The sequence below is a fragment of the Acomys minous genome, assembly GCF_964271855.1.
Source record: "Acomys minous genome assembly, chromosome: 1".
NCBI classification, from domain to species: domain Eukaryota; kingdom Metazoa; phylum Chordata; class Mammalia; order Rodentia; family Muridae; genus Acomys; species Acomys minous.
The window spans coordinates 118,130,629-118,155,085 of NC_140483.1; the positions used below are offsets into that span (position 1 = coordinate 118,130,629).

General features: G+C 44.3%; 1 protein-coding gene across 1 annotated transcript in view; it reads right to left on the minus strand.

The window, feature by feature from the left end:
- The window catches only part of CA8 (carbonic anhydrase 8), a 98,499-nt gene extending 75,074 nt beyond the window's left edge, over positions 1–23,425 (minus strand). The window contains exons 1-3 of the mRNA XM_084800058.1: positions 23,232–23,425; positions 22,481–22,672; positions 9,130–9,254 (exon numbers count right to left, since the gene is read on the minus strand). Coding sequence (XP_084656184.1) covers positions 9,130–9,254; positions 22,481–22,672; positions 23,232–23,331 — 417 coding nt within the window. The 5' untranslated portion in view covers positions 23,332–23,425. The remainder of the gene's footprint in view (positions 1–9,129; positions 9,255–22,480; positions 22,673–23,231) is intronic.
- Between the last annotated feature and the right edge of the window lie 1,032 nt (positions 23,426–24,457).

The window sequence follows — 24,457 nt, forward strand, 5'->3', positions numbered from 1 at the left end:
AACCATGCATTAAGTACAGCAAATGTTCCACCTTGGCTACCAAACCCTTACCTTCACTAATCCACTGTGGGTCTTGGTTTCACAGCCTGCATTAAGTGCCACAACCCCCATCCCATCCCCCACCGCCTCTGTATTTTACATGGCTGTAAATACAACAACCAACTGCAGGGGCACATTTCAGGAATGACTCCTGTACTGTGTGTCCATCTGATGAGCTAGCAAGAAGAGCCCTTAGGGGGACACCCCTCCCTTACATAGACTACTTAATCAGCCTCCATGCTTCATCAAGACCATACTTTGTGTTTCCAACAAATACTCGCTAACACTAGACCCTTTCAAACCCGCAGAGCTTTGCCCTGTACTCGATGGGCATTTGAATTGCTAATCTCAAAGGTACCTAAATAAAGACAAGGGTCGGCACTACACCACCAGCCTGCCACAAAAGGCATTCTTAAACCAGAGGCCTTCCAGCCCAGAGTGCTGCTAGTCTGTGCAGATTCGGTCCGCCCATCTCCTGAAACACTCCTGCATCTGGAGTGTAAACAAGAAAAACAGAAAGAGCAGCGAGCCCTAAATCCATCATGGTAGTGCACACCTGTAATCTCAGAGCTCAGGTAGCTGACGCAGGAGGATTTTTGAATTGCAGGTCAGACTGGGCTACATTCTTGCCTCAGAAGAAAAATAAATAAATGAAGAAAGAAAAAAGTTGGTGTTAGATGTAGAGATATTAGAATGGAACTGAGATACTTTCAAAGTTCTAGAAGGTGCTACACAGGCACCTGGGGGAAGGCACTAATAATTTTATGCAACTATGAACCCTACAGCCTCCTGTGTAATAGAGGCACCACTGTTATGGACGTAACCAAGTACTCTGACTGGATCTGAGGCCTGCCCCACAGGCAGGAATTCTTTCCAAGTAACACAAACCTGCTCAAAACCCCATGCCTACAGAGGTAGACACACTGTGCCCTAAATTTCTGTTTAAGTCCTGGCAAATGGTGCTCTGGACCCTCATCAGAGAAGCCTCGCTACAAAGAGAGTAGTAGTGAATGCAGAGACTCAGAGCTGTCCTCGATGCTGAAAAAAGCATCTTGGGGTTGGGGGTTGGGGGTTCAGCCCTAAATTAGACATTTAAAGCACCCCTTTTAATGCTTAAGGAATATCAAAGAGGATGAAGAAAGAATGTGTGAGCTGAATAGTGACAGGGAAAAGAGGCCACCTTCTAGGCATAGCATGACACTGTAATATGAGCTGCCGCACCATCTGAGGTTATCCACACAGGTCCTGCCCAAGCCTAGTCCTGCCAAGAGTCAGGGAGATGAGGGAGGACCTGAGGGGGCTGACCCACTACTGTATAACTACTGGCCACAGACATTCTGGGAGGGAATGGGCATTGTCTTCCATTGCATATCCATCCACTAGTGAGCCCACCTGCCAAAGAATGCCTCTAAACCCAGAGTCATGCAGACGGCGCTGGGTAAGCTCGGTGGACAATAAAATAAAACAAGAAGTCATTAAGTATGGTAAAGAGATCTGTAGGGAAAACGTGGGGTGACAGGGGCAGGAGAGAAATAAAAAGGGGTGAGGGAAGATAACTAGGATGCATCTATATACATGTATGAAACAAAGCAAAAGTAATTAAGACACATTGAGAAAATTTGAAGGGTCAAAAAATGTATCTAATGGCCTTCTAGAAATTTAAAAAAAAAAAAAGAACAGAGGATCTGGGAGGAGTTGGGGTGGGATGAATACGATCAAAGTATACTATATAAACATCCTGACAGATTTAAAAAAAAAACTTTGGAATATATTAACCTAACAAGAATCTAGTCTTCCACCAAATACAAAACTAAGAATGTTGTCAGATAGTATCCAAGGCCTGTAACAGAGTACCGCCTGACCCGGTCTTACTGTAACCCCACCTACTAGATGTACACACCAGCATATTTGAAACGTGTCTCAATTTAGATTTCTTTCACTTTAGAAAGTTCATGAACTGCTGCCTCATCGGAACATGGTGTTTGGGGTAAGCTAAACCTGTGTTCCCCTGAGCCACAGTCACTCATATGTGGCTCCACAGTAACTTTGCCCTTTATCCCTTTGTGAAAGCTCTTTTCTTTCATTGACATCTGAGAATAAAACGTAAAACTATGAGCTTATGTATATGGAAGTTATGAATGTAAGATTGTATCAAATGAAAAAGGAATAAATAATTCCAGTGTATACGGACGTCCTAGCCTAACACTGTACACAGATTACATGCTTTCTCAACTTTGCTTAGTAAAGGAGCTATAGTTAAAAGTCGAGAAGCATGCTAAATTTTGAATCAGTACAAGGGCTGGCTCTTTGTAGTATAAAAAGTGTACTCAGGCTGAACGTGTCACTGAAGAAATCAAGAAGTGAACTTTAAAGTTCCTAAAGATAAATGAAAATGAAAACACAACACACCAAAACCTATGGGATACATTTCAAACAATCCTAAGAGGGAAGTTAAGAGTTACAAGTTACTCCATTAAACATTCAAAGTAGAGCCAGGTGTGGTGGCACACCCCTTCAATCCCAGCACTTGGGAGGCAGAGGCAGGTGGATTGCTGTGAGTTCGAGGCCAGCCTGGTCTACAAAGCTACTCCATGGCAGCCAAGGCTAACACAGAGAAACTCTGTCTCAAAAAAAAAAAAAAAATCAAAGTAGTCTCAAAATAGGTACCTTAGAGGCTTGAAGAAACAAAAGCAAGACCAATATAAATTCAGTAAATAGAAATAATTAAAATCAAGGTAGAAACTAATGATATGGACATGGGGAGGGGAGAGAATCAATGAAAAAAGACCCCTATCTGGGTAGGCTTAGCAGGAGTGGCTGCTGTGTCACTTGTACGTCAGTAGGTGGCAGACAGGAGAGAAGCTGTGTCTTTGCTCAGTGTTCTCACCTGTGAACAGCTAAATGATTAGTAGCCTAACATTTCCTGAAAGACAAAACAAAACAAAAACAAAAACCCAAACCAGAGACAATCACCAGTCCACTATTGACAGGCTACTAGAGCAGGAATTGAGCAAGAGACTTAAAAAAAAAAAAAAAAAAAAAAACACCTGGGACCAAGGGCACTTGATGAGAATCAGCCTAAGACAGATGACCTTAGCATGGGGCCACTCAGGTGGGCTAGGAGAGGAACAAGCCCAAGATGACCACCAGACCATGGGACCCAGACAGGGAGCTAGCCTGAGATGACCACCAGTCAGGGTTCACACAGACCTGGAGGGGCAAGACTGTGCCTGAGATGACCCCTGCCTGGTGCTATAATGCATGAATGGAGCGTAGCCCTCCTGAGACCATCCCTGAGATGACCCCAGACACTCAGAGACCCTGGGTGCCACTAACAGGAGCAAGTAAGTGGTGCAGAAGTGGAAGAGAAAGAGAAACAGAAAGTTATGGGCACAATAAAGAGAGGCAGAACTGGAGACGTTGGATAGTGAGGAACAGCCTGATGTGAGTAGCCAGTGACGCCATCTGGGACCATGTCCAGGTCTGAGGCCCTGCAGCAACAGGAGACTGTTACCACCAAAGGCCAAGCAGATGTCCCTGGTCTAGGCAGCCTGAGGATATTTTGATATCTAAAGGCTTTGAAGAACGCATCGCACTCCTAACCTGGGTATTGTAGGAGAGCTAGCCCTAAGGGCAGGAGAGCAGAGGAGCATGTGCGCACGCACGCGCGCGCGCGCGCACACACACACACACACACACACACACACACACAGTTGCAGTAATTGGGAGAGCAGGTCCTATACATTGTGGACTTTCCAGTTGGCCTAGTCAATGATATTAGCATGGGAGAACTGTCTCCTGTGCAGTGGCATGGACAGGAGAGATTTCCTCCTTCCACCTCACCCCTTGCCACCTGGGAAAGGTAGGAGACCTGGTCCTGAGGTCATGAGAACAGGAGAGCTGCTCCTGCCCCTCACCTGCTGCAACACTAGAGAAAGTAGGTCTTGCATCTCACCCAGGTAGCACAACAGAGTTGAGCATGGTGGCAGGGGGGACAGGTGAACTGGTTCAAGGGCATGAACATGGGAGAGCTGACCCTGCAAATTTTCTGCCATGGGTCAGCATAGGCAAGGGAGAGATACCTTATCCTACCCTGGCCCCTTGCCACCTATGGCAGGCAGAAGAGCTGGCCACCGAGTTATGAGAGTGGGAGAGTTGGCCCTGTCCCTCACTGGCTGCGATGTTCATAAGAGCTGGTCCTGTACTTCACCTGGGCAGCAGGGTAAAGCCTGGCCCTCATTTCTCATGTTGCCAGTGAGACTACCTCAAATGCTCCTCAGGCCCAGATCCAGGACTTTGAATTGGCCCACCCCCATCTATGAACCGCTAGAGTGTATGAAGGGATCAGTTCCACAGATCCAAAACTACAGGGTCTCCATGACACAGGGCAACAACAGGATATCTGAGAGGAGTCCCAGTGAGGTTCCAGTATTGATAGAGGCCTCATACCAAACCAAGAACTTGCAATGAACATTTGCAAGTGAAGAAGTGTGAACAAAGTGGTATACTGAGGGCATCCTGTGACACACTACAGCTTCCATGATATGTTTTTGTCTGTTGGTGTGGGGAGGGGGGGGCTTGCAAGGGTGTGGGTGAATTAAAGGGGAGGGGGAGATGAGTTGGATTGGGTTGTATGATGTAAGATTCACAAAGAACCAATAGAAAGTGTTCGTTTAAGACCAAGATCTTTGAAAAGACAAATGAGGCTGAAATAGGGCTAGCCACATTAGCCAAAAGAGAAAGAGGAGAAGGAATTTAATAAAATCAGAGACGAAAAGAGAGCCACATAACAAACACCAATGCAACTTAGAAAATCCGTAGATCATATTTTTAAATGTATATTTCACTAAATTGAACAATCTAAAGGGAATGGATGAAATGTAAATACATATGACCTAGCAATATTAAACCAAAGTTCATCAATTTATACACAGATCTGTAACAAATGATGAGACTGAATCAATAATAATAATAATAATAAAATTAAAACCTCAACTATAAAATGTTCAGATAGAATCACTGCTGAACTGTGAAAGATATTTAAATGAGAACTAACATCAATGCTTCTCAAACTATTGCACAAAGAAGAAATGTAACGAATGAAACCAAACTCTTTTTTGAGACAATATTACCATGACACCAAAACTGAATAAAGATGCACCAAAAAAGCCAAAATTCTCTCTGGAAAAAAATTCTCAGTAAAATACTTCCAAAGTAAGCTTAAGAACACAGCATGAATATCATTCACTGACCATGATCAAGTCTGCTTCATTCCAGAAATGCAGGGATGATTCCACAAACACAAATCAATACGTGTTATAAATCACATGGGCAGGCTTAAAAACAGAACTCATGTGGTGACTTAATAGAAACAGAAAGGGGCTTTAACAAGATTCATTACCCGTTCATCACAAAAGGACTAAAGAAACTAGGAATAGAAGGACTTCCATTACTCAGGATAATAAAGCCATTCATGACAAACTACAAAGTGTGCTAATGGAGAAGAACTCAAAGCACAGCCATTAAATGGAAAAAAAAAAAGGGAGGAGTATCCACTGTCTTGACTTTAATTCAGTACTGTGCTTCAAGTCTTAGCTAGGTCAAGGAAGTAGAAGGAAATAAAAGAGAAATATATATGGTTCTATATATGAAGCACTAAAGGTCTACCTGTAAATTCTTAGAGCTCAGGAATGTCTTCAGCAAAGTATCATGATTCGAAATCAACATATAAGAACCAGTAGCCTTTCTACATAACAATAACTAACAGGCTGAGAAACAATGTAATCCCATCCACAATTATGGAAGGAAGAAAAACCGGAATAAACCTAAGTAAGCAAGGCAGTGAAAGACATCTTTGATGAAAATATCAGAAGAATGAAGAAGCAAACTGCAGAGTACACCAGAAGTCAGAAAGATGCTCATAAGTATAAAGAATTGATACTATGAAAAGGGCTATGTGACCAAAAAGCACCCTACACATTCACAGACTCTGAGCCATATCCATCAAATTGTCAGTGCTAGCCATCACAGTAGAAAGCACAAAATGTCCAGGATAGCCACGGCAATCCTGAGCAAATTGATCTGAGTTATACTGAAGACTCACATTATCAAAGCTCGTATTGGCATAAAAACTGACATGAACATCAATGAAATAGAATAGTGAACTGAGACAGCTGCATGACTTTTGACAGAGATACCATGATACACATTGGAGAAATGGCAGCCTCCTCAACAAAAGATGCTGGGGATGCATTTCCACATGGAAGGAGTAGAACTGGATCCTTATCTCTCAGCATGTACAAAAACCAATAGTTTGAAACTACTGGAGGAAAATATAGTTGGAAGAATAGACATTGGGGGACTTTCTGTCTAGAGCCCTTCCTTGTGCTCCAGGAAGCAATCACTAAAAATGGACCCAGGTGTGCTCCTCTTTTGTCTCTATACTGAATTCCCATTTAAAATCAATTTTTAAATGATTTAAATTGTATTCAAATTTGGGGAAATTATGAATATGTGATTCTGATATTAGCCTTAACCTACACAAATGGGCTGGGATGTAGCTCCACGGTAGAGCACCAGCCTAGGATGCACACACCCTGGATTTAATATCTGGAACCACAAAAAAAAATTTTTTTTAAAAGAAAAAGAAAAAGAAAGACAGAAAAGGAAAGAGAAAGAAAGGCGAGAAGGAGGAAGAGAAAGGAGAGGAAGGGAAGGGAAGAAGAAAAGAGGCAAGATAAAAAAAAAAAGAAGGGAAGGAGGAGAAGAAAGGGAAAAGAGAGAATAAAAGATGCATAGTATCCTCAAAAGGAAAAAGAGTAAAGAATGTTCTTATATTTAAAAGGACACCTTGTCCATTCGCCTTCCACCATCCTTATCAAGACTGTGGTGGCGGGGGGGGCGGGGCAGTCTGAAGAGGATGGAGCTAGAGTTATAAATCCTTGGAATCCACCTGACCTAAGTGCTTGGGAACCGAACATGGGTCCTCTGTGAAATCAGTAGGTGCTCTGAATGAAGCATACAGCCAACCGCCCAGCTCCTACATGCTTTGCTTTTAAGAGCAGCAATACAGTGATCCTCCTCAAAGCCTGGGGAGCTGAAGTACTTCCACCCCGACAGAATCAGTCCAAGCAAATGGCAGACGACGGATGTGTTTTCCCTGACACTGCATCAAGGATAATCTAGGATAATAAAGTATCCAAATATCTCTCCTTAATGACTTTGGAAAAAAATAAAGCCATTGGTTCCATTATCCCAGATATAAATATCTCTACAGAAGCAAAGCCTTAAAGCCTGAATGTAATCTTCACACAGACTAGGCCATTGCCTGCACTTAAAGGGATGGCACAGTTAAAACAAATACCAGTCAGAAACTATCTGACTGCCCAGACAGGGCGCAGACCACTGACCCCGAAGTATAATGAAACTTTCCCAAGGGCTGGGAACTGTGTGACAAGCAGAGCCTGGAATCCCACCTGTGGCTCTCGATGATGCCCGTTGTGCCCATCTCCCCCTGGTACCTCCGCCTTTGAGGACTGATTAGAATAACATGATGGCATGGCCTTTCAAACCCCGACAGATGGGCAGGCCTTGCTGCGTCCTCCCCTCTGACCTGTCCTGTCCTCCACTGCTATGTGTGGTGTCTTTCTTCCTCTTTGCTGTTGCATGGCATGCGCTCTTCTTTCTCAGGTATGCTCAGGACAGGGCAGAAGCTGGAGGTAGCACAAAATGTTTTTTGAGGTGGTAGAAATTAGAGGATGTCTCTATGCCTGGGGTGCCAGGGAAGGGCAGAAAACAAAGAGCAAGGAGGTACATGGAGACTTCCTCAACAGAAACTTCCTGAACTCCCGAGGCACACTTCATACAGTCTTCAATACACTGCCATTTGGGTTTTTTTCCTCTATCCTTGAAGCATTTCATATTTCCTTTGTAAAGCTTGGGTCTCTTTCGAATGAAATGACCAGCTAGAGCTTCTGAGGAGATTTAAAATAATGCTGAAAAACATTCCAGTGTAATCTTGTATAGTCCACATAAGATATATATATATATATATATATATATATATATATATATATATATATATATATATATATATATTTATACAATGATGATGTCTAATTGTGGAGGCCGATCTACACATGGCTCTGACAAGGTGTGCATTCATACTAAATATGAAGTACATCTGCATAGTACAAGTAAACCTCAAAATAGTTCTTTCTCAGAAAGCTTTCAGATGACTTTTACTCTGTAATGTCTGCCAGGTATCCAAAAGAGAGTATGCGTTAGACGGTTGTCAACATGCTTGCACGTGGAGGTGACGTCCAGGCCTGATGTAGATAAGGTGCAAGGCTTTAAAAATTAGTTAAGGCCACAGGATTGCGGTGAGAAGGGTGGGAAGGAGGGAAGGAGGGAGGCGCTGAGATACCCAATGAACAGCTGCTTCTTGGGGAGAACTCAGATTTCACATGGACAGAAATACAACCAGTCCTATACCAACAGGGGGATGCCGTCAACTCCAGGAACTCCTGTGAAGAGCCCGGCAGTAGGTAAATGATGAGTCAACAGAGGAATGAATACGAGACCTTCTCTTCAAACTACCATCGCCAAAGAAGCCAGCGGACTCGACGTGTGCCGACGCGTGGAACGAGCGCACGGCAGGGAAGTATCAAATCCAGTGGGAGACTGGAAAGGGGATGAAGAATTCTCCACAGGCAAGGAACCAGAATAAGTACCACGGGAGACAGGATGCTTCAGCTGGCTACTAAAGAGTGCATACTAACTCACGAAGAAAGAAGTGTTGTAGAGAATACTTCTGGGGTATCTGGGTTGGGGGAGACACACGTTCCGTAGGACCTGAGAAGGCGTGAGTATGATCCACTCTGCGGCCTGTGACCCCGGGCCACTCTGAACCCAGGCAGTAGGCAGGTGTCCTCATTAGCTGCCCCAACCTGACATCTGCTACACACTCTTTTGTCTTAGCACAAACATAAAATTCAAGGGTTAACACGTCTACTTTCAAAACAAGCACTTTTGGTAATTTGCTGAGCTCTTTCCTAAGCAATGAGATTCCTGCAAGACTGTTGTCCTTACCTCCATGGGAAAGGCTTTGAAATTAACCGTGTGCTCAGAGCCACGCTGGTTCTCTCTTCCCCAGTGGAATCGCACCTCATACAGCTCAAACTCATGTCCCTGAGGCAACGGTCCTCCTGACAGAACTGAAAGAAAAGAAAAATGACACTGCTGAATGCTGCCACAAGCTCTACGCACCAGAGACACTTGATTGTTCTTCAGTTGTTAACCCAAAAAAGCTCTCCTGGGCTCTGAAGACAGAGTTTGCAAAGTCAAAATGGGAAATATATTACAACTGAGGTAAATTAAACTGTCCGGAATTCTCTCAAATTCCTCTGCTTGCTGTTCAGATAGTAAATGTATGTAAATGAAAATATATGTTTACATTGGTAGTAAACGTATGTTTTATGTTATTTTGTGTTTTCAATCCAGGAATAGACCGGGTAATTCCTGAGACTCTTTTTTTCAAATACTTATTTTAAATTATGTGCAGGTGTTCGTGGGGCAAGAAAGGGTTGTCAGATCCCCCACAGCTAAAATGATAGGCAGTTACTAGCCACCTAATGTGGGTGCTGGGAACCAAATCTAGGTCCTCTGCAAGAGTAATGCTGCTGCTAAACCAGCATGCCATCTGCCCAGTCCCCCAACCCCCCACCAACCCCCACTACTATGACATTTAAACTGAGCACTGATCAAGACACATAAATATGGTCAGATGCCCCCCTCCCCAATACAAATTAGTCCTTTGCTGTAGATCTGTCAATAGTCTTTGGGTCATCTACTGGCATTTGTAGATTTTCAGAGACTAACTATAAGCTGATAAAATATCTAAGGAGAATTAATATTAATATAACCAACAGGGGCTGGAGAGGCGGTTCAGTGGTTAAGAGTACCTGCTGCTCTTGCAGAGGGTCCCAGGTTTCCAGCACCTCGTGAGGTGGCTCACAACTTTCTGTAAGTCCAGCTCCAGAGGATCCAATGGCTTTGTCTGCCTTCCTTAACACCCATACACATGTAGCATGCAAAAGTACACACACACACATACACACACACACACACACACACACACACACACAGAGAGAGAGAGAGAGAGAGAGAGAGAGAGAGAGAGCTGTTCTAACTGGGTTTATATCAACCTAGGTACCATACAGGCAGAAAATATAAATTATAAGAGAGCAAGATCAAACAACATGGCAGAAAATAGAGGCAAGCCGAAGCTGCCTCACATACCATACAGTCCTTGACACTGTCTTACATGTTTGGCCCTCATCTTTCTACCAACTCCACGGAAAAATTACACAGCCAGGAGAAAGTTTAATAATTCTGCAAGTGGAAGTGAATAGGCCCCATCAAAGGGGAGTGGGACAAGATGCATGGCCATCAGATTAAGACTATGGCAAAGGAATCCAGAGTGCTTCCATAACAGCAAATTCCAAGGGTTAGAGTTTGCATCCCATGGACAGAGGGGAAAGGTAAGCTTGAGGGACTAAGTGTAGTCTGCCACAGTCACCCAGCTGGCAAGGCCAGGACAGAGCCTGGAGCTGGATCCTAGCCCACCATGGGAGTGAGTTAGGAACAGGGACCTAAATTATACTGTCTATGAGCATGAACTAAAAACTAATATAGTCTCTAAGCCTAGATTCCAATACTCTAGGTTCTCCTTTGAGAACTAAATGCTCTCAGATTCTCCAAAAGACAAAACAAGTCTAAGTGCACGAAACAAAGAGGTTTACAGATACTCAGAACTCTGTGAAGACTTGTCCTGCCTTTCTGTTCTGTAAACACCCATGATAATGGGCTTAAGGTTGCATGCAAGGCTTTCATTTCAAGAAAGCACCATAGACTCTGACTAGTTCACTACAACTTGGTCCATTCCACTGGTTACCCAAACTCTATCTTGAGAAAAACAAGGAAGGATGTCTACACCCTGTGTACCCTGTCACACAAATCAGACAAAAAAGGAGAAGTCATGCACAGCACCTCAGCCAGCATCCTCCAAAGAACACAGTGCATTACCACCATGCTTAGCATGGACCTGATTCCAGCCTTCAGGGCAAATCTGGAACTCTCCAGTTTTAAAGAGAGACAATAAAAATATCTTGGAAGAACCTGAGCTCCATGTTGCTATGGAAAAGAAAGAGGAGTATCATAATATTAGGCATACAAAATAAGAAAAAGAATTAAAATATTTGCCCTAAACTCTTTCACAGGATACACATGAAGACACACTTTCAGAAGCTACTACAGAGTATAGAACAGGGTGCTAGCTCTTATGGAAAAGGGCGATACAAATAGTTTTGATATGGACCTCAAAGCAACAAAAAGATATCTACCTTTCATCAAAACCATAAGATAAATTATTATTATTTTGTGTGGCAGGGGAGAGAATCAACTTGCAAAACTCAATAGTTTTTCTTTACATGAACGACAAGTATATAGAGAAAGAGATTACAGACACACGTTTATTCACCACAGCCTCAAAGAAAATAAAATTTCTAGGAATAAACCTAAATAATGAAGTCAAAGTCTCAATCAAAATCCCTGTCTCATTCTTTAAAAAAATATAAAAAAAAAAAAACTATCCTAAAATTCTTATGGAATCACAAAAGATCCCAGATAACCAAAACAATCCTGAGCAAAATGAACCCTGCTGGAGGCATTACCATTCCAGACCTCAAGATATAGTGCAGAGCCATTGTAATAAAAACAGTATGGTGCTGGCATAAAAACAGACATGAAGATTATTAGATCAAAGTAGAAGTTGCAAACATGAATACAGATCACTACAAGTATCCCCTCCAAGTCTTATTGTGTAAATATAAAACCTGTAGTAGTAACTGCAGAAACCAGGACAGTAAAGGGGGACCATTGTGGGAGTAGGAGAATAGCAGGGTACAAATAAATTGAAAGAGAGGCAATGGGAAATGGGGGAGGACTTTAACCAGGGAGTGGAATGGAACTAAATAAAGAAGAAGAGTGGAAGGTAAAATAAAAGTGGGATGTCCAAAAAGATCATAAGAGATCATACTGTTAACTATTCACCTAAAATTACATATAATATACACAAGATTTTATATATACCTATACATATACAGAATAAATAAATCACCCCATCTGAGCTGACAATGATCCCCCAAGAGCCACAGACAATCTAACAAAAGCCTCAGCATGGCAGGCCCCTTTGAGTCAAGGTTGTCTAAGAGACTCCCAAAACACAGATTATTGTTGCCCGTGGTTGGCTCCCGGGGTTGGAAGGCAAATCTTAGTTGCTTAAACATGTCTATTACTTTGGACACAGGACCCAGAGGACATGAGATGACTCTAATTGAAAGCCCCGCCACTGAGACCCAGTTTTTATGTTACCAAATAGCACAATGCAAGCTTCTGAAGGAGAGAAGCAACCCTTCTACCTAACTATGATGTCTGTGCATTGCAACAATGACTGGCATGGCACAATAGCCTTAGAGGTGCAATAGTGGCATGCACACCTCGGCAGTAACCAACAGCTCTCTAACTAGTCTTAAGGTCTACTCAACAAGAGAGAAATCATGACTGCAACTAGCAAGCTAGTCAACTACCCAGGCCTAGTGCAGTCATGGATCTTGGAGGAGAACCTACAACTGAACTGGAATAATTCCTGACTAGATTGCGTTTGTTCTTCTACCACAGATAAGTGTGGTTCTCAACCCTTATCAAAGTAACAGCTCTTTACAACAGACAAGAGGTCATTACTAAAAACCACAGAAAACCAAAAGGCAAAGAACAAGAGAGGGTGTGGTACCCAACTGACATATCTACATTCCTTATCTCAAGGGTCATTGTAGAAAAGGGACGGAAAGATATTAACAGCCAGAGAAGCTTGCTCTGAGACCATGTCTCCTACAACAGTCAGAGAGGCTACATCCATGAAGCTTCACAAGCACGGTTACCTAATCTGAATAAATGTGACAACAGTGGACATGCTAACATGAAAGGGAGAAAGCTTGCGGGGTCCCAGGCCTAGACAAAGAACCTAGGGCACCTGAGGAATGCTGAGAGTGGGGGAAATGGTGGTCCCCGGGGAAGAGGCCTCTTGTTGGTCATAGCTGTGACCATATACATTCAGGTACCAGTATATCAACTGAGAAAGCTGTATTTATGTATTTATGGGTGGGTTTGTGTGTGTATAGGCCATTCTCTACCAATGGGTACTAGGAACCGGAAGTGATCTCAGGTCCTCAGGATTATACAGCAAGTGTTCTTATCCATAAACCCATCTCACCAGCCCCAGAGCTTCTGTTTTTAACCATGCTAGAAACTGATGCTGCCCAGGCCCACATTTTGACAGAAAGATACTCAAAACTTCAAAACTCAAAATGGGACTCACTAACAAATGTCCCTTATCATCTACTCCATGATACCAGGCAGTGTAAAAAAATACTGCGGACACAATGGTTTTAAGAAATTTTAAGAAATTAAGACGGAATCCCCGGCTTCCTGGATCTCATATCCATTTTGTTTGAAATCGAATTCATCTACTCATGGAGATTGAACACAGCTGAGTAGTACTTGGTCACTGCGAGGCAGTTTTCCTAGCTGCAGTTAATTGTAGTCCCCTATAGTATAATGAAGAAACAGGATCATCGTGGACCACACATGCTCTGAGGGTTCGTGACCACGAAGGAGGGAGGCACTGTTCCCAGACTGGTCCTCAGAGACCGGGCACAAAGAGGTGGCCTTGGGGTCTGGGTACTTTTCGCTTCTGCTGCTAGTTGACAACTCAAAAGGAAACCAAAGTAACACCATGTGGCCACAAAGGAGACATTTTTTAAAAAGTAAAACACTGAATTTAGTTTGTGATGACAAGTAAATGAATGTCTTATCCGTCCTTGAGATTGACTGTTCATACACCAAAATAAATTGTCGCTGTCTGACTCCATTCAGTGACATCCTTTAAAGATACTACACTCATTTTCTACAGAAGATGATGTTTATTAAGAAGCCAGTCGACCCAGCAGGATGCTTTTCCTACAGAACTATACACTAAATTCTGGAAAGTGATAGCGGTGTTTGGACACTGCTTGGCAGTTATCTTGTTGAGATGACATTGACTTCAATGAAATTACAACGGAACATACAGAGATGGCCCTTAATACAGAGTGACAAAGTTGGGAGAAGACTCCACAATGAGTTTATGTCATTGCTACCATGGTCGTTTCTTAGCTGCTCTTTAGTGGACCTTGCCATGATGCGTAAAAGACACAGAAGGAGCTCCTAAAGGAACGCTCAACAAAATCTGAGGATCATGTGACAACTTGATGAATCAGCATTTAGGTAAACCTGTCTAAGCCTCATAGTCCTTGATGAAAACAAATTTATCACGTCATTCGAAAGCTGTGACCAGAGAACTCCTTCATCTTATCTGAGCTGAATACACATTTTGAGCGGGAAGACTACAGAGTAGACAAAGCAAAAGGATTCAACTTCCACAGTAGCCAAGCATCCCCCAGTGCAGCCAAGCATCCCCCAGTGCAGCCAGGCGTCCCCAGTGCAGCCAGGTGTCCCCAATGCAGCCAGGCGTCCCCAGTGCAGCCAGGCGTCCCCAGTGCAGCCAGGCGTCCCCAGTGCAGCCAGGCGTCCCCAGTGCAGCCAGGCGTCCCCAGTGCAGCCAGGCATCCCCAATGCAGCCAGGCATCCCCAGTGCAGCCACGCATCCCCAATGCAGCCAGGCATCCCCAGTGCAGCCAGGCATCCCCAGTGCAACCAGGCATCCCCAGTGCAGCCACACATCCCCAGTGCAGCCAGGCATCCCCAGTGCAGCCAGGCATCCCCAGTGCAGCCAGGTGTCCCCAGTGCAGCCAGGTGTCCCCAGTGCAGCCAGGCGTCCCCAATGCAGCCAGGTGTCCCCAGTGCAGCCAGGCATCCCCAATGCAGCCAGGTGTCCCCAGTGCAGCCAGGCATCCCCAGTGCAGCCAGGCATCCCCAGTGCAGCCAGGCATCCCCAGTGCAGCCAGGCATCCCCAGTGCAGCCACACATCCCCAGTGCAGCCAGGCATCCCCAGTGCAGCCAGGCATCCCCAGTGCAGCCAGGCATCCCCAGTGCAGCCAGGTGTCCCCAGTGCAGCCACGCATCCCCAATGCAGCCAGGCATCCCCAATGCAGCCAGGCATCCCCAATGCAGCCAGGCATCCCCAATGCAGCCAGGCATCCCCAATGCAGCCAGGCATCCCCAATGCAGCCAGGCATCCCCAATGCAGCCAGGCATCCCCAGAACAGCCAGGCATCCCCAGTGCAGCCACACATCCCCAATGCAGCCACGCATCCCCAATGCAGCCAGGCATCCCCAGAACAGCCAGGCATCCCCAGTGCAGCCAGGCATCCCCAGTGCAGCCAGGCATCCCCAGTGCAGCCAGGCATCCCCAGGACCTAAAGAAGATTCTCAACAGAAGGTATCAGAGACAATGAAGAAAATGTTTGGACAGCTAGGGTCCAGCAAAAAGCAGGTAGCACGCACAGTCTCACTGAAGACTTTCTGGCACGACAGCCAAGCTGAACCTGGAGGAATCTGCTAAGGGAGTAGGAAACTGCAGACAGTGCAGGGAGTAGAACCTTGGAAAATCTCAGAGATTCCAAGCAGTTCACATGTACTGAGAGGAAATCAGAAGTCACCAGTGGACAGGGGCTCTCTACAGGGGAAGTGGAATGATCATCTTGCCTAAAATTAGATTGATAGTTATAAAAGACTCAGAAGTAAATTTTCCTAATTAAAGTTGCTATAATAAGTTTCAGTAGAGAGAACAAGTGATCTAAAATGATTAGCAGTTTCTCCTATGCTGACAGCTAATTAAAAATGCCATTACCTTTGCTCGGCATAGGGGACATGCACTTGTAATCCCAGCACTCAGAGGCTGATGCAGGAGGATGGAGAACTGGAGACTAGCCTGGGCTAAAAACAAGACCATGCTTCATAAAAACCAAGTATTTACCCTTTGGAGCCAGATGGAGTGATGTGCTATCATATGGACTTGGGCAATGTCACACCTCTCAGTACCACACTGTTCCCACTAGAAATCTATCCTTATATGTGACACTGTATATGGTCTCTGTTGCCTGCATTCAACCATAAACTGAAAGTATTGAATCAACGATTTCAAACATGTAGAGTTGTGATCCACATGGTCGGTATTCCAGGATGTGCTTATAACTTTTATATGACTATTACATATTGCTGCTAATTGTGTACAGTGCCTAATTTGTAAGCTAAACTTCATTATAAATATATGTAGCAAGAAAACAGTATAGAGAGTTCAACATAATCTATGAGATCTGAGAACATATCCACAGACAATAAATGAGAATGGTTGTCATTCTATTTTAATATTTATGCTATTTCTCATATCGTCATAAGTGTGTTTAATTTTCTTTAGTCTGTACACTTCTAATGTGAAGATCGCTGCCATTCATCAATCCTTATGAGGAATCAAGTGATGTATGTAACAGCCTTAAATAACTTCTCGAGCTCAAGGAGACAATGGGGCAAGTGGCCTGGTCAAGTCATCACCGGTAGGATGGGAAAATGGGCCATACTCTAAGCAATTGGAACTCTGCCACTTTTAAGCAGACCCAGTGCAGAGAAGATGGTGACAGTGTCTGAACCATAGTCCAGTCTTGGGGACTCCACTGTTGCCCATCTCTCTCCATCCCTGCTCTCCCCTGTGCCACACACCTTAGTGTGCAGACACCACCTCGGTAGAGCCCGTGTCAGCCCCTTTTCCACTGGTTGGTACCAAAATGTCTTCATCTTGGGTAATTTGAACTGAAAATTCTTGAACTGAATTTTCTACCATCTCCAGATCCCTCCTAGGTCCCACCACATTCTATGTTGCCATGTTAATTTTTCTAGATCAACATGCTACTTAAGACTCCTATGGGGGAGGATAAGTCTTGTTCTTTAGACTCTGTTACTGACACCTCAAGAACGTACCCTAACACACCCTCACTCTTGGATTTCCCGTTAAGTCCTTTACCACAAATACATCTTCCAGATGTGCTAAAAGACTTGCCTTGCCTTTCACCATTATCTCTACATTTCTCCCATATCCTTGTGAGAGTTTTGTTATGTTGTTGTTGCTGTTGTTGTTGTTGTTGTTTTGGTTTGGGTGTTTTGCAGCTCTCTGCTCCATCTCTCACCAGTGTGCAAGCATATTCATTCTTCAATATTGCTTCAAATCCTCTATCTTTCCAAAAATCTTTCTTTAATAATTTCCACTAAACCCTTCAATAGCTTTGTCGCTTACTTATTTTATCACACCCAAAGCATGTAACAATTTTGCATAAGGTAAAAATATAACATTGCCAACTGCATTCTAACAGCCAGGGGGAAGCAATGAGCAAGTGTGCTTGCTGCACAGGTGCCCACCTCTAGCTTTGCCTGACACAGCAAACGTTCGGCAAGCCAGGCATACTCTGTCCGACCCCACCCCCCCACCCCACCCCCCCCCGCAATACCATGGGTAAATCAGACAGCCAGTAGCTATTTCTGGTCTTTTGTTCTCCTAGCTGAAAATATCTGCTTAGCTCTTACAGACAGGTGAGTTTATCTTGCTGCAGTAAATAATCAGTAAGTGTCGAGAGATGGAGGACTGTCAGGAGTTGAAGGAACACGTGTGTCAGAAAGGGAAAGTGGCACCTGCCTGAAGGGGTGACAGCAGTGTTCCAAAGAATGCCTGTGAAAGCTGATATATTGCTTCTACATAGCTGCAGAGCTCTAAAATAGGCAAAATGGAGAAGCCACAGAACTTTCTGACTTTTGTAGAACTGCTTGAGGGCAAAATGTGCTTCCTCGGTAAGGACTGACTTTCCTTCCCTGGGCTGTCCCAACCTGCCAAGGGGTGTGCAACAGAGGGCTAGTCTGCTGACGGAAGCACGAGAAGAAACACAGGCTCTACACTGCACTGTCTGTGTGAGAAGAGGCTGAGGAGGAAGCTGAGAGAACCCAGGATGCTAAGGATGACTGCGTATGAAGAACTGGCAGGAAGAAGGCAGTCAAAACTAAAACAACCATCAGGTAACTGTGTGAGAGAGTGAGGGAGTGTCCACATATCACACTCCAAACCCGGCAGATAGAGTAGGATAGGTTTTTACAGCTGCCCTTGAGGAGAGCGGGTAGGAATATCACCAGTGTCCTCAGCTAGGGACTGTGAGCCGCATGGCGAGGAGGATAGGCTGTTCGTCCAAGAAACGTCTTGGGCAATGTTTCCAAATGGGACAGTACACAGGAGCGGCACTTTAGGATGGCACGAACAGCGTTGCTTTGTGAAGCATAAACACTGATATTATACTACAAACACGGTGTCATCATTTGGGGTAATTCCTTGAAAGTATTTTAAAATAAAAATATAAAAAGGAAAGAAAAATGGCTGTGTCCACAGCTACTGGCATCCACACAGAAACAAAGACCTCAACACAGAGGGGGATAAGATGTGAGCATTAATTCCAAAAAAAAAAAAAAAAAAGAACACTGTGCTTATCCTGTGAATATCATTTTTACTCAAACAAAGATGACTTGTGAGACAGCAAAATGACTCACCAGATAAAAGCACTTTGAAGTCTGACAACTTGAATTTGATCACAAGAACTCATACAAAGGTGAAAGGACACACAGAGCCATAAAATTGCCCTCTGACTTCCCCATGCATGGATGTTCAACACACACATACATGCACACACGCACGCACACACACATGCACACACACACCAAAATAAAATGTAAAAAGCATGTGAGTGGGACATTATAGCTCAAGTTTACAATCCCAGCACTTGGAAGGCAGAGGCAGGAGGATTGCTGGGACTTCAAAACCATCTCTGGCTATAGCCTGAATAACTTACTAAGATCCTATATAAAAAACTACATAAATAAACAACACATCAATAAATAAAATTCAAAAGACATTTCTGTGTCATTAGGGAACACCTCCCATTAGAAAAGGAGTGTTCTCCTGCCTCCCCAAACCTCAAAACTCAAAAGAGGGGGATGTGCAAGGGAAGAGAGGCCAAAGGTAGATACTAAAAGCATCAGAGAAATGCCAAAGAAACCAAGAGAGATGCCAAGTAGCCTGAAATTCTCAGTCAGTAAAACAGAAATTAGGGAAGAGATGCCACCCGTCCCACCCCCAACCCTGGGCTCCCTGAGGTACACCCACCTGGGGGCAGCTACTGAATCCAGGTCCCAAGCACAGCCATGTTAGAGTTGCATGAGCTAGGAAAGGTCTGCCCTGGAGAACGGGACGTCCCAGCTGCTCCCCTTTACACTTCCACCGCTTGAGGACACAGCTACAAGGCGCCATGTATGCAGCGGAACGTGTTCTCATCAGGTGATACATCTGTACATACCCTGAGCTGTGACTCCAAGACTGAGAAACATAAACTCCTATTATTTATAAATTACCTAGTCTAAGGCATTTTGCCATAGCAGCAAAATGGAAACAGACAGGAGGACGGGCCCAGAATGGAAGGGCATTCGGCATGCCTGGATGACGGTGGAGGCACAGCCTGGGAAACCGCAGACAGGAAATGAGAGTCTCTAAAGAGTGGTTCGCTCTGCACCCTGTCCCCACAGCCAACCAGAGCATACCGTATGGTAACAACAACCAGAATGCAAACATCCACATGCTGCAGGCCAGCCCTCCCTCCCCACCCACCTACTGTCCCCAAAACTCAGAAACAGCAAGCGGGTGAGTTCTGAGAACACTGAGTCCAGCTCCAACGCATTCTCTAGCACAGCCTGTCACCACTAGACTCCATTACTGACCTTGTGACCAGACCTCAGCCTCAACCTCCCTGAACTGAGTGTTTTAGACTAACCTAGAGTCATCTTAAATAGCAGCAGAGAGCTGGATCACTAGGTGTCTACAAGGATCTCCGAGACGAAAGGATAAAAGTGATGTGATGGAGAAGGAACCAGAATAAACAAACAGGAAGAAGGCATCAGAAAATGCTGGAGAAGGGCCTCACCTTCATGAAACACTGGATGGGGAAATTCAAAAGAAAATTAATTCCAACAATTAGTGCCAGTTTTTTAGAAATTACAAGTGTGAGAGTAAAAATGAAAAGTGTATGTGCTTTAGTGTTTCGGTGGCAGCCTGGACAGCTCCGAGGGGCTGGAGAGAGGACACAAGGGGAAGGAAAGGACAGCTCGGAGCCTTTGAATGTCCTAAAATGGGGTCTATTATCTGTCAGAGCTGAAAGTGAGTTCCCGTTAGGTAACTTTAAAAATAAACCAACAAGAATACAACAACTCCAGGAGGAAACTGTTCCATCAAGGAAACAATAGAGGCTCATGTAGAAGTGGCAGGTGCAAGGTCATAGCAATAATACTTTGAGTGTTAATTCTAATAACAGTATAATTTAAGTTTGTGGGTCAGAAGCAGGACAGAAGAGGCTGATAAGACTCTGCCTCCCTTTCCACAGCAGGGAGTCTGAAAAGCTCTTAAACCTAAGAGCAAACAACATAAACATGCTATTAAGAAATACAGAGGTAACGTCAAGAGAAACAATTTTTAAAAGTTCAGCCCTGAAAACGATTATCTAGGTTACATTGTACAGAAGAACAGGTTGTATTTACATATTTAGGAATAGATTTGTATGTACATTTACATATATGTACATAACAACAATTAATGAAAAAAATGGCTGTGAGTTTGAAAGATAGCAAAAAGGGGTATATGTGAGGGTTAGCAGGAAGGGAAGGGAAGGGGGAATAATGTAATTATAGTATAATCTCAAAAAAAACAATTTTTGAAAGGTTCAAAGTAGTTGTTACTGGAGAAAAGCAGAAGTTGTAGGTACAGTGGGACAGGCTGTAGCTAGAGGTAGAAAAAATGTAGACAGAGCCAATTATTCAAATTATGTCTGTAGTCCATTTTAATAAAGAAAAACTTCATTAAATTTAAAAAAAATGGTGTCCCGAGTTTAAAGACAATTCCTTCCAGAAGCTGAAATAGCCCAGAAAAAAGTAATAAACTAATCGAGACATGGTTTTCAGTTTCTTGTCTTTTTCTTTTCTTTTCTTTTCTTTTTTTTTTTTTTTTTTTTTCTTTTTTTAAGATGAGTTCTCTCTATGTAGCCATGGCTCGAACTCACTATGTAGACCAGGCTAGCCAGGAACTCACAGCAATTCCTCCTTCCTGTACCTCTGGAGCGCTGGGATTATAGGTGTACACCACATGCCCAGCACTGACTAACCTTTAAGTTGGTTGAAATAGTGAAAGGAAGAGATTACTGTAGTGACAGAAAGAGGACCGGGCACCTGAGAGAGTAAGGTCCCCAAAGGAGTGGAGAATAAAGTCCGGATCAGGCACTTCCATTCAGGACACAACTAGATGCAACTCTTCCTCTCGCTCAGGAGTGGAGGTCAGAGGAGAGAAGGGGCAGAGGAATATATAAAGTATACAGAAATATAATATATACTAAGACCAGCATTAAACATCTCCAAAACATTCTGATTTGTGCTCAAGTCAAGGTTCATTACTAAAGCTCACACCGTCCTTCAGGATCTGTCCCCACTGCCATTAGACTCATACAGATGCAAGGGATGTCCTCTGAATAAAAGCTCTGAAACATGAGCAATTAACGAAGGAATAAATGCCTTCCTTGCCCAATGACAGACCTAATGGACTCACAGTTTGACATCCCTACTTTATCAACTTAGAATTAATGCAAACACAGCCGACGTTCAAGACAGTCTAACGTGACATTCTTTCCAGGAGGAAAAACAGTCATTATCCCCCACAAAAAGCACACTATTAATGCTAATGTTTTTTTTAAATCTGCTTTCATCTCTCCTACATTTAAGCTGAAAACTAATTTTCCTGGAAATTGCCTTTTCCACAAAACATTTCAGATTCATTTCAACTGGGTCCAAGTTGAGTGGGTGAGTTAAAGTAAACAAAAGCAAGAGATGGGTTTCTACTTAAATATCTGGCTGAGCTCAGAGCATGCTTGTAGCTGTCACTAAAACTGTTCTTATCGTTAAGAGAGAAAGGAAATTCAATTTGAAAAGTTAATCTCGACCGCAAAGGACATCCACAAATTCCAATCTTTGGTTTTACAAAGTACCAAAACAAAGCAAAAATCCTGTGTCCATACGCCTTCCTTCACAGTTTAGTAAATGTGTGTAGAAGCAACCAAGGTAGCACAGCCTTGGAAGAACAGCCAGCTGAGACAGCCGTCACCTTACTCTCTTAGCCCTTCAGAACTATTTTAGAATATCCCAGGAAAAAGCATCTTATAAAGAACTATAAAAATAGAAAGTGCATTTGTGCCACCTTCAAAACATACAAGTTAAATCAGAGACTGTCCACTTGCTTATAAAAGTACATGCTTTCCAAATTACCTGATTTTGACTTCAGGATAACTTGAATGGTGTGTCCATCATTGGTGACTTCACAGTCCCGGCACACCACGTAGTTTGGAGACAAGCGAACATCCAGCAGCGAGGGGTCATACCTGGCTTCTCTGGAGTTTAGGTTGATAGGAGACTGGTACTCGCCGTTAGCATCAGGAAACACTAAGCCCCACTCAACACCTGAAGACAAATGAGGGACAGAGAGAGAGAGAGAGAGAGAGAGAGAGAGAGAGAGAGAGAGAGAGAGAGAGAGAGAGAGAGAGAGAGAGAGAGAGAGAGATCCTCTGTTCATCACTTCAGCTATGTGCTGTACTTAGGAAATATCCGCAACGCTCAACAAGCTCAGAGACAGCAGAAAACAGGAATGCAAGGAGCACCGTTTGTTGTTGTGGTGGTGGTGGTTGTTTTGTTTTGTTAATGTAAATACAGTATCCTATGCATACGTCTACTGACTGCTTTGCGCTTTTCTCTGTGTATACAGTAAACATGAGCACTAAAGGCTATAAGGAGCCCTGGGTCTTCCGGACAGATTTAGGAAACTCTTTTTAAAGTCTCCAAGAGCCCTAACCCAGCTTCAGTTTCTAAAGCACATTAGGTTACTTCTCAGGACTAGAAAGCAACTGGGTTTCAGGACTGCTCCAGGCTGCTCAGTGTAGCTGCCCGGACGCAGCAGGTGCGAACCGCACTCAGTCTACTAGGGAGAAGGCGCGGGACCACGTGGGGCCTCCCGCGAACCTACCTTCCTCGTAACCCCACTCCACGCCCTCCTCCTCTTCCTCCTCGTCTTCCTCTTTCTCAGGGAAGGCGACTGCATCCTCGATGAAGCTCAGGTCAGCCATGGGCAGCTCTGCGGCGCGGGCGCGGCAGGCGCGGGGCTGGGAGCCGCGCGGAGCGTGGCAGTCCCCGCGAGCGCGAGCGGCATCGGGTCAGGCGCGGGCTCGAGCGTTTTTTAAGGCCGGTGGGGGCGTGTCTGGCCCTAGGACACGCCCCCCACCCCCACACCGGAGCAGAGCCGCCTGTGAAAGCCTAGCTGGGGCTGCAGCCACCCGGGATACATCCAAGTCCTAATAGCCTTTCCAGAAGCCTCCGGACACCCTAGGACTGTCCTAGCCCGACTCCCACCCCACCTCACCGTGTTCCTCTTCCTCCAAGCAATTCCCTAAAAGACGTAGATGAGTTGCCATGCTTTGGGAAGGGGATTGAAGACCATGGACACTTTAAAACTCCCAGGTCGATCAAAGGTCTGTTGCCTATCATACACCGATTAGTTAAGCTGGGGTTTGGTTTTGTGAAACAGGGTCTGGAGGAGACCAGGCTGCCTTCAAAGAAAAGGGATGACCTTGAACTACACAGGCCTCCACTTCGCAAACACTGGGGTTGCAACTGAGAGAACGGGAGCGCGCAGTGGTGGCAGCTGTTCTGTGAGCTAGTTTTACTTTTCAATTCGCCCTCAGAGCACAGTGAACATGAGCGTAGATTTTTTTTTTAACTCCTACAAACATTTCAGGAAAAGAAAAAAGAAAAATTTAGCATCAAGAAGTAGGTATACTTTGAGAAATGTTTACTAAATGTATCTCTAGACAGTGAAGTAAAGTGTTTGGTTCCACTTTCTAAGTCTGGGGTGCTGCTGCAGACTCACCTTGCTTGTGTACACAGCTCCCAAGCGCCTCGTGAAATCGCGCAAATAATGAAGTGCACACATTACGAAACAAACAGGAACTTTCCCCGATCCAAAGAGGTCAAGTCCTTACCTCTGAAACATGTTTCCCAACCCCAGGCTAATGAATCCCAGCGTTCCAGCCCTGCAGTAACCCTTAGGCTCCTTGGCTTCACTGTTTTAGGCGTTGTGTTTGCATAGTAAGCTAGGATTCAAGCCCGGAGTACGATTTCCCTTTTACAGGCCCTGTACACACTCCAAAATGTCTATAATATTAATGGACTGCAGTTCCTAGATCATAGCACGCA